The sequence below is a fragment of the Physeter macrocephalus genome, chromosome 9 (assembly GCF_002837175.3).
Source record: "Physeter macrocephalus isolate SW-GA chromosome 9, ASM283717v5, whole genome shotgun sequence".
Taxonomy (NCBI): domain Eukaryota; kingdom Metazoa; phylum Chordata; class Mammalia; order Artiodactyla; family Physeteridae; genus Physeter; species Physeter macrocephalus.
In genome coordinates, this window is record NC_041222.1 from 26,211,720 (window position 1) to 26,224,712 (window position 12,993).

Here is a 12,993-nt window from a genome sequence, read left to right on the forward strand (position 1 = left end):
TAGCTGAAGGATGGGAAGAAAAGCCATAAAGTCAGTATAAAACCTTATGTTCAGTTGTGACAATTATGGCTAGTAAGCTGGATTTTTGTTAAGTATTCTTTTAGTGTTAAGAAAATAATTTTCTTATCTCTCCCTAAGTTCACATAATGCACAAATTGGGCAGTTAGGTTAGCGACTGGGATGCAGTCAGATTTTGAGAGATTTTCCTCGTGGGGTAGTAAACGGAAAGTGGTCAGGATTCCTTACATCAGAACAAAGTTGAAAAGTAGGTATTGGAACTTGGACAGGAGACATCTTCCTGTCATTATCTGAAACCATGAGGCATCTGTGCAGTTCTGGTCAGCATATCATTTATTTTTTATTTTAAAAATATCCCAAGGTAGAAAAATAAAAGGATAAAGGGCATTCCAGATATGTCTAGAAAAATGAGGGTTCTTCAGAATATGAGAGGATATAGGAATAAAGGTTAGAGTTTGGATGAACATGATTTTCTCTCTAGTTTGGAAGCTGTCTAGAGGTATATACACTGAAGCTTGAAAATGTCTCAGATAAAGTGCTTTTCATGTTGGAGGTGTATGAAAAGGCATCACAGCTTAGTGGTTAAGAACATGGCCTGAGCTAGACTGTGCCTCTGCCTGATCATAGGCACAGCTTATGTAACTTCTCTGAGCCTTAGTTTTCTCATCTGTAAAATTGGGTTGATAGTTGTACTTATTGCAAAGTGTTGTGAGGATTAAATGTTTATAAAGTGCTTAGAACAGTGCCTGATACATAGCCCTGTTTGCTTGCTTATCCTCATGGTACAAATAAAGGCTGAAAATACAAAGATTCAAGTAGTATTTTGATAGTACCTATCATAGTAAAATGGATTAAAGAAAATGTGTGTGATTACTTGGTGTACTTTGACTTTTTAAGGTTGAGATTATAAAAGAGAATGATCATACCCTTCCTTAGGTAGTGATGCTGTCAAAGACAGTGCAGGGCTTGATGGATCATTGGTCAGAATAGAAAAATGAAAACAACTCGTGTTGCTTTTTATTCATTAAACTAGAAACTGAGATATTAGCTTGTTAATTTCTGATTAACACAAAGCATTTGGTTTCTTCAGGTAACATGCAGTGTGAACTTCAGAATGTCCTAGTCGCTTTTCAGAGCATCCAACATAACTTTTCTTTGTGAAAATGACATTTTAACGTGATGTAGTGGGAAAAGTTCTAAACATTGGAATAAATGACCTGGGTTCCCATGCTATCTTTGCTCAATTTCCTTACCTGCAAAGTTAACTCCATGGTTCTTTCCAGGTCTTAATAGTAAGTGATTCTTTTATTTATGTTGTACTTTGCAATGATTACTAGCAATTTATGTCCTAAACTATTGCTCTCATTTTATAGGATAAAGAATTTGACATAAGGTCAGTTGCACGAGCAGCTTTTCTAATGTCAGCCATGAACTAGTGGCGAAGTTCTTGGCTTTCTAGTTTTCTTGCAAGCAAAGTTTGACTTGCCTCTTAGAGAAGTAGCTCCTGACTTACAAGGAATTTAAAATGCTCCTTGGGCTTCCCTGGTGGCGCAGTGGTTGAGAGTCCGCCTGCCGATGCAGGGGACACGGGTTCGTGCCCTGGGCCAGGAAGATCCCACGTCACGGAGCGGCTAGGCCCGTGAGCCATGGCCGCTGAGCCTGCGTGTCCGGAGCCTGTGCTCCGCAACGGGAGACACCACAGCACTGAGAGGCCCGCGTACCACAAAAAAAAAAAAAAAAAAGCTCCTTATCCTCAGTCATCCCAGCTGATTGCCCTTTCCTGCTGTGGCATCTTGTTTTCCGTAGTCAGCTGCTCGAACAAACCGTTCTTTCGCTTGTCTTCTGAATCTGGTTTTTTGCAGTCCCTCTAGTCCATATTACCTCAATTCTTAATCTCCTGTTTCACACTAACTCCAACAATCACATGAATGATTTCACAGGCCAAACCAGTGAGTGAGATAAGAAAGTAAGCTTGCCAAATCTGTTTCAGCAGTTTTGACTTGTTATAAAATTAAGGTGTAAATCACATACGGTTTAAACACACACAGCTGAAATAGCACCACTGAAAAACTGGCTTTTATTTTTCTCTTAGAATTACGGCGAGCAGTAAGAAGCAGTGTATGGAAAAAGGAGACAGTTGCTCATCAACATGAGTATGGACCAGAAGAAAACCTAGAGGATGACATGTACCGGAAGACTTGTACCGTGTGTGGCCATGAACTGACATACGAGAAAATGTGATTTTTAGTTAAGTGATATGTTTTATAGTGTGGAAATTTAGATTGATCTTGTTCAAAATTCATCAAAATGTAAAGTCTTCATAGATGAATGAAACACTTGTATAAATAATGCTTCAATAATTATGTATGTTATGGCTTAAGAACAAGTTTCAGTTAAGGTCCAGCAGGTCTGGTTGTGGGCACAATATTGAGTCTGTGACCATTTTTTCTACAATAGGGATGGGAGCTGAGTGATAGAATAGGTTCAAAAATGTTAGGTTAGAGCTAAAATTAAGAAATAAGCAACCAAGACAAACCCTAGATTGGGGTAGGAGGAAGAGTTTTTAGTAGTAAAGGCAAAAACTGGCTGAACTGGATTCTTATCCCAAGAAACAGCAGGGATGGTGGTAGACCACTGCACCCCAGAGGCTGGGCCAGGTCTTTTAGACTACTACTGTCTGCAAATCAGGGAGCAGGGAACTATTGCAGGGACAAGTTTTCTGTACCCTTACGGTTTACTACTATAGATCTTAATATTAGTTTCCAGATAGCCCTTTTCAAATCTGGATTAAAATGGAAAAACAACTATATTGTTTGTTGATCAAAGGTAGTGATGTTTATCATTACTTGTTAACATTTACTGAGCATTTAATACGTGCCATGCAGACAGTATGCTAAGTGCCTTACAGGTATTCTCATTTAATCCTGGGAGGGAAGACAGCTTGCTTCTGTGCTTAACACTTCTAAAAGAGTGGTAACCTACAACCTGACATCACCCCAGACATCTGGATCAAGTTTAGGTAGTCAAATATTCCTCTATCTTGTCAAAAGGATTACAAGGTAGTTATATCTAGTAAGAGCATTTGGTCCCAAGTGCTTGATTACAGGGTCTATGCATTCTTTTTTTGATAAAAACATTCAAGTTACGATAAGCTAGATATTTTCAAGTTCTTTGACAGGACTTTTTATCCTACTGCTACAAATAAATAGGAAGTTTTTGTACATTTTCATTTCTCTGTCTAGATCAGCTCTTGGAGATTATGCTTGAAGAAGGGCAAAAGTCAAAAGTCAAATCCAGAGACTTGAGACTATAATTACTAATTGTACTCTATATAAGTATTCAATACAGAAATGTTTAATATATTTATCGAGTGTTGATTTTTTTAAATGTATTATGCTGAATATTACAGCTCAGTAAAAAGCGATTCCAAATGGGCAGCAGGAACTTCTTGGGAAAAAAAAAACACCTTCCCAGCAAGTAACTAGGGGTTCAGGCTGCTGACAACAGCACTACTACATTGGGAGACAAGAAGCTCTAAAACCACCACAAGGATGTAGTTTCAGATTCCACTTACTACCTGTGGACCTTGGGTAAGTTACTCCGTGGGCCTGTTTTTCTCTGTCAGATGGGTATAATAATGTAAGGACTCTCATGACGATTAAATATGGTGAATCTATAGCATCTGGCACGTAACAGCCAGTTGTTAATGGGCACATCATATCAAGACCAGTATAGTTAATAGACTTGTCCAGTTGAGGTGGGCTTCTAGTCACTCTTCACCTTCATCAATTTAGGACAATCCTGGTATCCAGCTATCACTGACAGCCAGATCTGCTTTACTCAGGTTGCCAAGTTCTGTCCTCATCTTTCATTTTCAGGTATAACTAGATGAGTAAGTTATACAAATCGCTGCTAAATACTTTCCAGGAAAAGCAAACAAACTTATCTTCATATGAACTGCTTTCTGAATAATTCCTGGGAGATTGAGAGTTAAGGAAAAGTATATGTTCACTTTGACAAAAGCATGTTAAATGGCATCAGCACAGTTTAATAGAATATCGATTTATTGCAAGGTATGACGTACAGTGACATGCCATTCTTTTGTCTGTGTGAGCTTCATTAGTGGGGAGAGCAACTGTTGAATGTTTGCTCTTGTACCTTTATTTCTTCAAAATTCAGTCTCTGATTCAGTTTTTTCATATACCTAGCTGCCAGACTGGGTCAGAGCAGGGTTACATCAGTGAGCAACTGTTAGAAGCAACCATTACACATGAAGAGATGAAGAGAGGGTCCAAGAGAAAGGAGGTGAAAACCTAGAAATTCCTCTAGGATTTGGATCAAGTAAGTATAACTAGCCAAACTTTGCAATACATTATGAAAGGATTACAAAGCAGTTTAGGATCAAAGTTACCAAAGCCTTAAATGGTTATCCTTTAGCTTCTTGAGGACAGGAGCTGTTTCTAATTATGTAGTTTGTGGGAAGGAGGAACAGTGTAAACAAAGCAAAGAACCTGGGTTTTAGTTCCCTTTCTGCCAGTAACTTGCCATGCAACCTTAATCTTTTGATTGTTAAATGGTATGGTATTTTAAAATCCTAGGAATTTCCATCTATTGAGTAGACTATATTCTGTAGCCACTAAATGTATGGTAAACTAAAGAGACCCCATATATTAATATGGAAAATACCTAATGCATCATAAACTTATGATGTACTAAGTTAAAAAAAGATTGTACAAATGCACAGATACTTCCAGTTGTGAGATTATTGGTAAATTTTTCTGAAGGTTTAATGAAAAAAGTCTAAAAATGCTAGGATTTGAAATGTCAGATAATCCCTTGTGTGTTATTTAACAGTGTACTTTTATCATCTTAGTTAAGCCTCAACACCATATAGGAAACAGGCTCTGGAATTAGTAGTTACTTGGCCCACCCAGACTCCATAGAAATAAAATCCAAACCTACATCTAATGCCAAGTATAGTTTTAATGCCAAGTATAGTTTTAGCCAATCTAGCTACTTCTAAATCCCACTTTAGCATGTATGACCTGACAGATGTCTCAGATTTGAGGAAATGACCAGATGTTCTAAGATGATGATAGTTCTAAAACTTATCTGCACATTGGAATTGGAATTACCTGGGAGCTTTAAGAACTACCAATGAATGATGTCTGTGTTCCACCCCCAGAGAGTAAAAAAAAAAAAAAAAAAAACTTTAGAGAGCCCCAGGTGATTTATGTTCAGACGAATTTGGGAACTTCTACTCGAGTAACACCTTTTAATAACAGTAATAACAGTAGTGTCTTAAAATACTACAGTAATGAAAAATACTTTGAAGAGAAAATTTCAGATGGAGGTAAGAAACCACTAATTTTAAAGTAGACTGAGATGATAAATCATGAAATACCAAAGTTTAAAAAACATATTTTCAGTTTTATTTCAGCCATGTTAGGTTACCCATGAGCTGTGAAAAGCTATGCTACTTGATAATAAACCCATCAGTTCTATACTACTTTGTAAGCTTGACCTCTCGTGTTTCACATACCTCAAATCAGTTATCTTTTGTGCCTTAAGGAGACAAAAATACCAGAGAAAAGTTGTATCTGTCACATAATACATCCTATGGTCACTGTCACATTACTGTCATTAGGGAATATCTGCTTTTTAGGGGGCAGTTAAAGGTAATCAATACCATCGTTGTCCTGTCCTCCCCCTCTGCTTCAAGAAAGGATGCTACAAGAAAGCAAGCGTTCAAACCATCAAAAATAAGACATTACTTTGAGATCTTAAAAAAATCTTGATAGGAAGGGGAAAAAAATGACCCTTAGGCCTGCAGGGCACAGAACTGCTGGAACACAGCCAGGATATGAGGGTCTAATTCAGCAGTGAAGAGCAGGTTCTCAAGGGTCACCATGTACTGCTGGATTATTTGGTGATGCTGTGGACACAGAAAAGGGGATAAGTGTTTAAGTCAGGAGAAAGAGCACATAAGCAGTCTTGCAGAACATTTTCCTCAGTGGGCCACCCACACTGGAATGATGGGAAAGAACAGGAAAAAAAAAAGGGGGGGGGGGTTCCTGGCAGGAATAATAGGCCCCTGAAAAGCCTCAACATTAAGAACAGGATGTTCAAATAATTTAAAAAATCCAGTTCTGGCCTGCTTCTATGTAAATGCAATTCATACTTCAAGGCAGTGGCAGCAGCACCTGCTATTCTAGATGAGGTTCAGATGCGTCTCTCCCCTAATCAGGACAAAATACAGTATGACATTTTAAAAGCTGTCAGGACAGGGACTGATCTAGGAAGATTTTTTAAAAAGGGGGGGGTTGTGGGGGAGGTGATATACATTACAAATAAGAATAACACTGTTGCTAAGTAACCATGGTTTTAACCATGGTCCCTGAAACGAAAAATTTGGAATCATTTCCTTTTTTTGGTTAGGGCTTTAACATATCTCTTGCAAAAGAAAAATATTAGAGAATTAGCCAGTGATCTGTGAAGTATTCCACAAAACAGGAAAACCAAACCTCATTTTTTTTTTTTTAATCTTTTTAAAAGAGGTCATCTGTCTCAGTGACTTGTTGAGCCTAACTGGAAAAAAAAAATGTCAGAAAATGAAATAGTTTCTTCTATGTGTACATATATAATAAACTTTACTCATAGGACTAACTAGGGGCTGTTAAAGCTTTTGACAGTAACTAAAAAATCTAGAATAAATTTTTGTTTGGAGGCTTAAAGAACTTTTTACCCCCCTTTTATGCCTTCTGCTTTAATCACTTTTCTAGAACAAACAAATGAGGATTTGGGGTGTTAGTGTCTGAAGATACAAAGGATTTCGTTCCACTCTCTTACAAATCTTTAACTTAAATCTAGCAGAGTAGGTGTTGGGTTTTGCTTTCTATAAGGACCTCAGAGAACGTAAATAGTGCCTCCAGCAACAAGGTTATCATCTGCACACTGATTTATTCTTAAAATCTAATTACTCTTCCCTTAGCATTTTTTCTCTATATGTTGTATTACAGCTAGGCTCTCCAAAGAGAATGGCAATTAGGAGTCTGAATGATATACAAAGCCAATTTAAGCCTAAATATTGTGATGAGCAGCAGCAGGAACAAATGGACACTGAAGGCTTACAGGTGCTACATAATAACCTCCTGACAGATTTGATGACTTTTTAAAACGGAAAATCCCTGTGGCTGAAAATCCCTGTGGCTGAGAATAGTGATGTTTACTATACAATCAGTTTTCCACAAACCTGTAGGAAGATCTGCTGGAGCCTCTCTATACAGTTCTTATACCACGGTGTTAATACACTGGTCCCGTCAGTTTCACATCGTACCAAGTGCTCGGTCAAGATCATGATAAAACGCTGGAAATGGGGTACAAAGTTCCAGAGGTGTCAAAAAATTCTTACACTTCGGAAACAATCACATTTTTGTAGAAAAGTGATAATGAGTTAGTACATCGTTTTTGGCAATACCCGAAGACCTTTAATGTCTAGATTAATTATGCTAGTAATTTTTCTTAGAACCTGTTCTAAGGACATAATCAGAAATGTTAACGGGAATGTATACACAAAAATCTTCAGGAAGAAAAACAATCATTATCCATAAATAGATCAACAATTGGGAATAATTAAATATGAAAGTAGTATCCATTTTTTTAAAAGCAAGGAGAAATGCTCATGCAAGAATGCTCATTAAGTAAATAACAGAATTACCTCCAGTTAGTGAACTTTTATTTTTCCCTTGTAAACTTTTTTTTTTTTTTTTTTTTTGTGGTATGCAGGCCTCCCTCTGCTGTGGCCTCTCCCATTGCGGAGCACAGGCTCCGGACGCGCAGGCTCAGCGGCCATGGCTCGCGGGCCCAGCCGCTCCGCGGCACGTGGGATCCTCCCAGACCGGGGCGCGAACCCGGTTCCCCTGCATCGGCAGGCGGACGCGCAACCACTGCGCCACCAGGGAAGCCCCCTTGTAAACTTTTATATATTTAAGATCTTATAAATGAATATGTATTACTTCTGTGATAAAAACATTTTTTGAAATGTACTGTTTCTTTGAACATATCAATGTCCCAAGCCAAGATACCTGAAATATGACAAGGAAGAGATTCTTTTGTTCACTCTGAGCAGATTCCACTTTTTCCTGCAGTCTTTCTATTTGTTCCTCAAGAGCCCCATCTTTCCTGTCACTGCTTCTGTCATCATCATCACTTCGCTACCGAATGCAAAGGAACAAAGGGAAAACACCATTTAGGAATGCAGTGTATTAAATTCCATCAAGTAAATCTAAGGGTTTTATTGTGTCTGGTCAAATGCTATTTGAAGACTTGTATTCTATAGTAAAAGTACTCCAGTGTCCCAAACATAAAGGCAAAACGTCCCAAGTCCTATGAGTACCTCTTATCTAGGCCAGGGAAATTCAGTGGCACTTGGGTAATCATGGTAGATTTGCTATAAAGCAGAAGTGAGTTATGTAAGTTATGCCTTTTATGAGACAGCCCACTCAAGGAGGAAATATGTGTCACATTTTCCCTCCATTCAAAATGAAAACAGCTTTGTGCTCCATGGAGAATGTACAGCTGATTCTTGTTATTCACCATAGTCTGTTTTATGAAATTGCTGGGAACCCTGAGTTTGTGAACACTGAACTGCTGCTCCTAGGGGAAATACAGGGTTAGGGTCTTGGGAGCCTCTCATCATAACACTTTCATCACCGTAGATCTGCGCTGCCCTCACAATAGCCACCAGCCACGCATGACACCTGAGCACCTGAGTGAAATGTGGTTAGTGTGACTGAAGAACTGACTTTTAAATTGTATTTTTAATTGTATTCAAATTTAATTAACTTATAACTAGTTACATGTGGCTGGTGGTCACCATATTGGACACCACAATCTGGAGAACAGAGTGGTGTGAAGTCAAGTCTCTGGAGTTTGTACGTGCATAAAACGGGGATACCATTTACCTTACAGTATTTTAGATCTGTGTGTTTACATACATACACTCAGGTATATATGAATGTCTAGAAGGAGACTAGCACTCGAACCTGCTCTAGTTCATATAAATCATTAAACTTGCTTTTACCCTCTACTCTGATAAATGTGCATAACTGGAAATTCTGTCATGAACAATACCAGCACTGTTTGCTAAATCACAGGATACAGCCAGCTCACTGTTTCTGCCCCAAATAGCTAAAATACTTAACTTCTATAATAATATGCGAAGTATCTTATAGGCCTGGGAATGACTCCCCCCACTACCCAACCTTACCGGGGGAGTGGTGAACACGGACAATCTTCTCCCTCTTCCCCTCTTGCATCAGAAACTCTTATAGAAACACAAGTGTCCTCCTTCCTTCTCCTTCCTTTTTGGGAAGGCAAACATGAAACTGATCCAGAGATGGTGAACTATGGAGAAGTGAGGTTTGTGGCTTCCTAAACAGGTTCACCGTGCAGAACGAGAGAACAGCAGACCCCAGGTCCGTCCCTTCCTCCACTTCTACAAACAGCTCTGCATGATTTGGTCTCGAAAAAATAAGTTCCCATCAAGGTAATGAATATTCGCGAAAGTTTCTGGTATATTTTCTTTGACCATTTACAATCAACACAAGACTTACCCGTTTATGTTGCCTTGCGAGTTTTTCTTTAGCCTCTTCTAGCTCTTTCTGGATCTTAAGAACGTGTTTGTTCATCTTACGAATTGTGGAGTGCAAAATTTCCCAAACAAACAATCTTAAAGTAATAAGGCATTTGATTACTATGTTAAACTATACTCATAGCAAATAAGACCTCTCAACTTTCATAACCTACTCATTCTTGAGGTCTTATATAGCCTTCTATTCTTTAGGCAGAATAAGGCATATCTCTCCAGCAACAATTACGATTTTTCTTGTATTGTCAACTGTGCAAAACATCTAGCTCCACCCATTACTCTATTGGGTGGGTCCTTGTCATTTTTCTTATTTCTATCCCCTACTAGACACACATAGAAGGTATGTGTACATATTCAATGAAATGGCAAACCAGAAAAAACAGGTTAGGAACAAAAATACATTTTGTCTATACATTTTGTCTCTTCTAAATGTAAACACTAAGTATTGCAACTTGAAATGGAAACAATCTGAGGCTCATCTGCATGGTTTATACTATTGATATTTAACTAGCAATTTAACTAGCACAAACTCAGCCAATTCTCTTGAAACATTTAAGAATCTCATTAGTTGGTAATAGCTATCAACTGCTAGGCTTTTAAGAATGAGATATTTATGTCAACTACTTTCTCAAATTGCTCAAATACCAGGATCACCTGCAAGTGCTTTAAATGTTTGTTGCATTCATATGCATGTGCTTTTAAAGTAGCTTCTTAACTGCTTGTATGTCTATACATTTGGTCTCCTAACCCCGGAATATACAGCACAGAAGAGTACTTCTTTCTACAGATTTTGATCTGGACGATGACAGTTTTAAGTGTAAGATAATAAACCATAGAACTCAAGGTCTAGAATGTTAGCAGATAGGATAAAAAAAGCAGAGTACTTTAACTCTGGAAGGGGTGGTCAGGGAAGGCTTTGCAGAGTTAGAGTTGCAGATGTAAATCATTCAGGATAATGGCTAACACATACTTGAGTTGTCAGTTTTCTGAGATTTTGCAAGTCTGAGAATGGTCTGATGTTGCCTTCATTTGTGAGTACCTACTTGGCTGGTATGATAACCTTTAGACCACATTCCTTTACCCTAAGGATTCAGTTTGCTGTCCCAGTCCTATCAGTTATAAAGCCTATGGACTCAACTTCATGTATAAGAACCAAGCTCAATGAAGTCTCTTTCCTTTAGGAGGAATGAGTCTAGAATGAATCTTCTCTGTATTAAATCTAGGACTTTTATGACTGAGGTGAGACCTCCCTCCCCCAGAGGCATTCAGGAGCCCACCAGGCTTTCCTCAGTCCCTCCATGATGTGTAATCTATGACGGACTGTGATTTCTACCAGTTCCTGGGGTGCATTTCAGGTCCCCAGTGGAGCTGGAACTCCTGCCCATGTCCCATTGTCTAGTTGAGACCCTGACATACAGCCTGATCTTCCCTCCCAATAGTCTGGATCCTTTATAAGCATTTCTACTTGACTGGTTGAGTCCTAATTCAACTTAGTGTGTCCCTAAGAGACACTGCAACCGGACTGGCTGTGTGGATTTCCATTGTGCAAGAATCTTTGCCAAGTCCAGTCCTACCAGATTGGACCATTATATTAATATCAACCTGGTTTGGACCAGAATTTGGATCTCATGTATAAGGCACCACATGTAAACTAATTCTTAGAGAACAGGAACTTTGTAAAATAATCCGTATTACCTAGTAAAGTCACGAGATAGTTCTGAAGAGAAGATCCAATTTGCTACTGCAGCACAGTCAACAATCTGTGTACGAATCATCTTATCTACTAGTACAGCAATCATCTACAATCAGAGAAAAGAAATTATTAGGGTAAATCACACTTATATGTAGCCCACAATAATCCCACTGCTACAAAACTGAAATTCATTTTCAGTGGCTATAGAACTGAACGATTTAACCATTAGGTCTTAAGATTTATTTTGCCTTCTGCTTGGCTCTGGTACTTATTGTTAAGAATACAAGAACACAAAGATTGAGCAAAAAGAAAAACTCTGAATATTAACACTTAAAAATGTTTCTTTAAATTTTAGATGATGTATACAAAATATAATTTCCATCGAATCTTAAAATTTAGAAATACAAGATAGTTTAATTACGAAAGTCTTAATATAACTCTGAAATTTATTTTAATGCCTCTTTATAACACATGGTATGATAATAGTGTATGGAGATTTGACAAATCTGGAGCTTGTTTTTTTAGAAACTGGCTAGACTAGATAACTATTTCCTACCCACCTGGAGAACCTTCCAAGAAATAAGCATTCTTATTAAGTACTTAAAATGTGTTGAGATATTGTAATACCAAACCAAATCATAACAATTGCTCTTTAAAGAATGACTCAAACATCATTACTTTTTCATAGCACTAAAATTACAGATTTAAAAACTGTTCTATAGGCAGAGTCAAATTTCATGTTCTGCAAACTAAAACAATGGTATTAACTGCCTTATTTTTATACCTGTACAATCAGCACCTCAATATGTCTTAAATAGTTTTTACCTGTGGATGGTTCCGCCAGACCTCAAACATGACTCTTAGAACATGTAATTTTCCTTCATCACTTTCAGCTAGTGTTTTGAAGACTTCATGAAACCTTTTGACAGTGGGGGAAAAATACCACATATAAACTTATTAAGCATTTTAATATTTTCAAAGCCTTTACAGTGTTACTCAGTTTACACTGCAATATATAAATGCAAAATACAAACGTTGACCATTAAGGATATAAAAGGTATGATTAGGAATTCAGTTTGTATGGAATTTGTCATAAAATCTTAGGAAAATTACAATATACTATCATGAGCCTAGGACTATAGTTTACTGTGTATCTAAGAATAGATGAGGGCTAAGGAACTGTCTCCAAACACAGGTGCAGTATTCTGACTGTGCCTTCTGTGAGAACCCTGCAAGTCACATAGAGACTTGGAAGTTGAGATGGGGTGAGGAGTCTAGTTTCTCTGCTCAACTGAAGGAATATCTGTATGTTCTTTCTTCATTTGGAACTGCAGGACGAGTTAGGAAGTTCTGTCTTTAGATGCCAACCTTTGGGTGGCTCCTAAAAATGTAGCTGGCTCTCAATTCTACAAACCTTTTTTTAGGAAGATGCTTAGACAAAGTGGGAACTTTTTTTTAAAAATAAATAAATTTATTTATTGATGGATGGATGGATGGATGCGTTGCTTTGTGTGTGCTTTCTCTAGTTGTGGCGAGCGGGCTTCTCATTGTGGTGGCTTCTCTTGTGGAACACGGGCTCTAGGCGCGTGGGCTCGGTAGCTGTGGCTTGCAGGCTCTAGAGCACCGGCTCAGT

The 12,993-nt window shown here is 38.1% G+C and overlaps 2 protein-coding genes across 8 annotated transcripts in view; one reads left to right on the top strand and one right to left on the bottom strand.

Moving 5' to 3' along the window:
• Positions 1–3,511, top strand: part of XPA (XPA, DNA damage recognition and repair factor) — a 36,686-nt gene extending 33,175 nt beyond the window's left edge. Inside the window, exons 7-8 of one of the 4 annotated variants that reach the window (XR_003681199.2) lie at positions 1,109–1,310; positions 2,111–2,197. Coding sequence is in view for 2 of the 4 variants with exons in the window: in XM_028493783.2 (XP_028349584.1) it covers positions 2,111–2,259 (149 nt within the window). In the remaining 2 variants the exon portion in view is untranslated. Of the gene's footprint in view, positions 1–1,108; positions 1,311–2,110; positions 2,368–3,427 lie in introns of those variants that run through there. The other 3 variants (XM_028493783.2, XR_003681198.2, XM_024126156.3) reach the window with 3 other exon arrangements.
• Positions 3,512–4,357: 846 nt separating this feature from the next.
• NCBP1 (nuclear cap binding protein subunit 1) overlaps positions 4,358–12,993 on the bottom strand; it is a 51,654-nt gene continuing 43,018 nt past the window's right edge. For 3 of the 4 annotated variants that reach the window (XM_007110592.4, XM_007110593.4, XM_028493780.2), the window contains 6 exons: positions 12,186–12,279; positions 11,363–11,466; positions 9,633–9,747; positions 8,103–8,231; positions 7,271–7,384; positions 4,358–5,953 (listed from right to left, as the gene is read on the bottom strand). In XM_007110592.4, the coding sequence (XP_007110654.1) occupies positions 5,840–5,953; positions 7,271–7,384; positions 8,103–8,231; positions 9,633–9,747; positions 11,363–11,466; positions 12,186–12,279 (670 nt within the window). In that variant the 3' untranslated portion in view covers positions 4,358–5,839. Of the gene's footprint in view, positions 5,954–7,270; positions 7,385–8,102; positions 8,232–9,286; positions 9,541–9,632; positions 9,748–11,362; positions 11,467–12,185; positions 12,280–12,993 lie in introns of those variants that run through there. The other variant, XR_003681196.2, reaches the window with a different exon arrangement.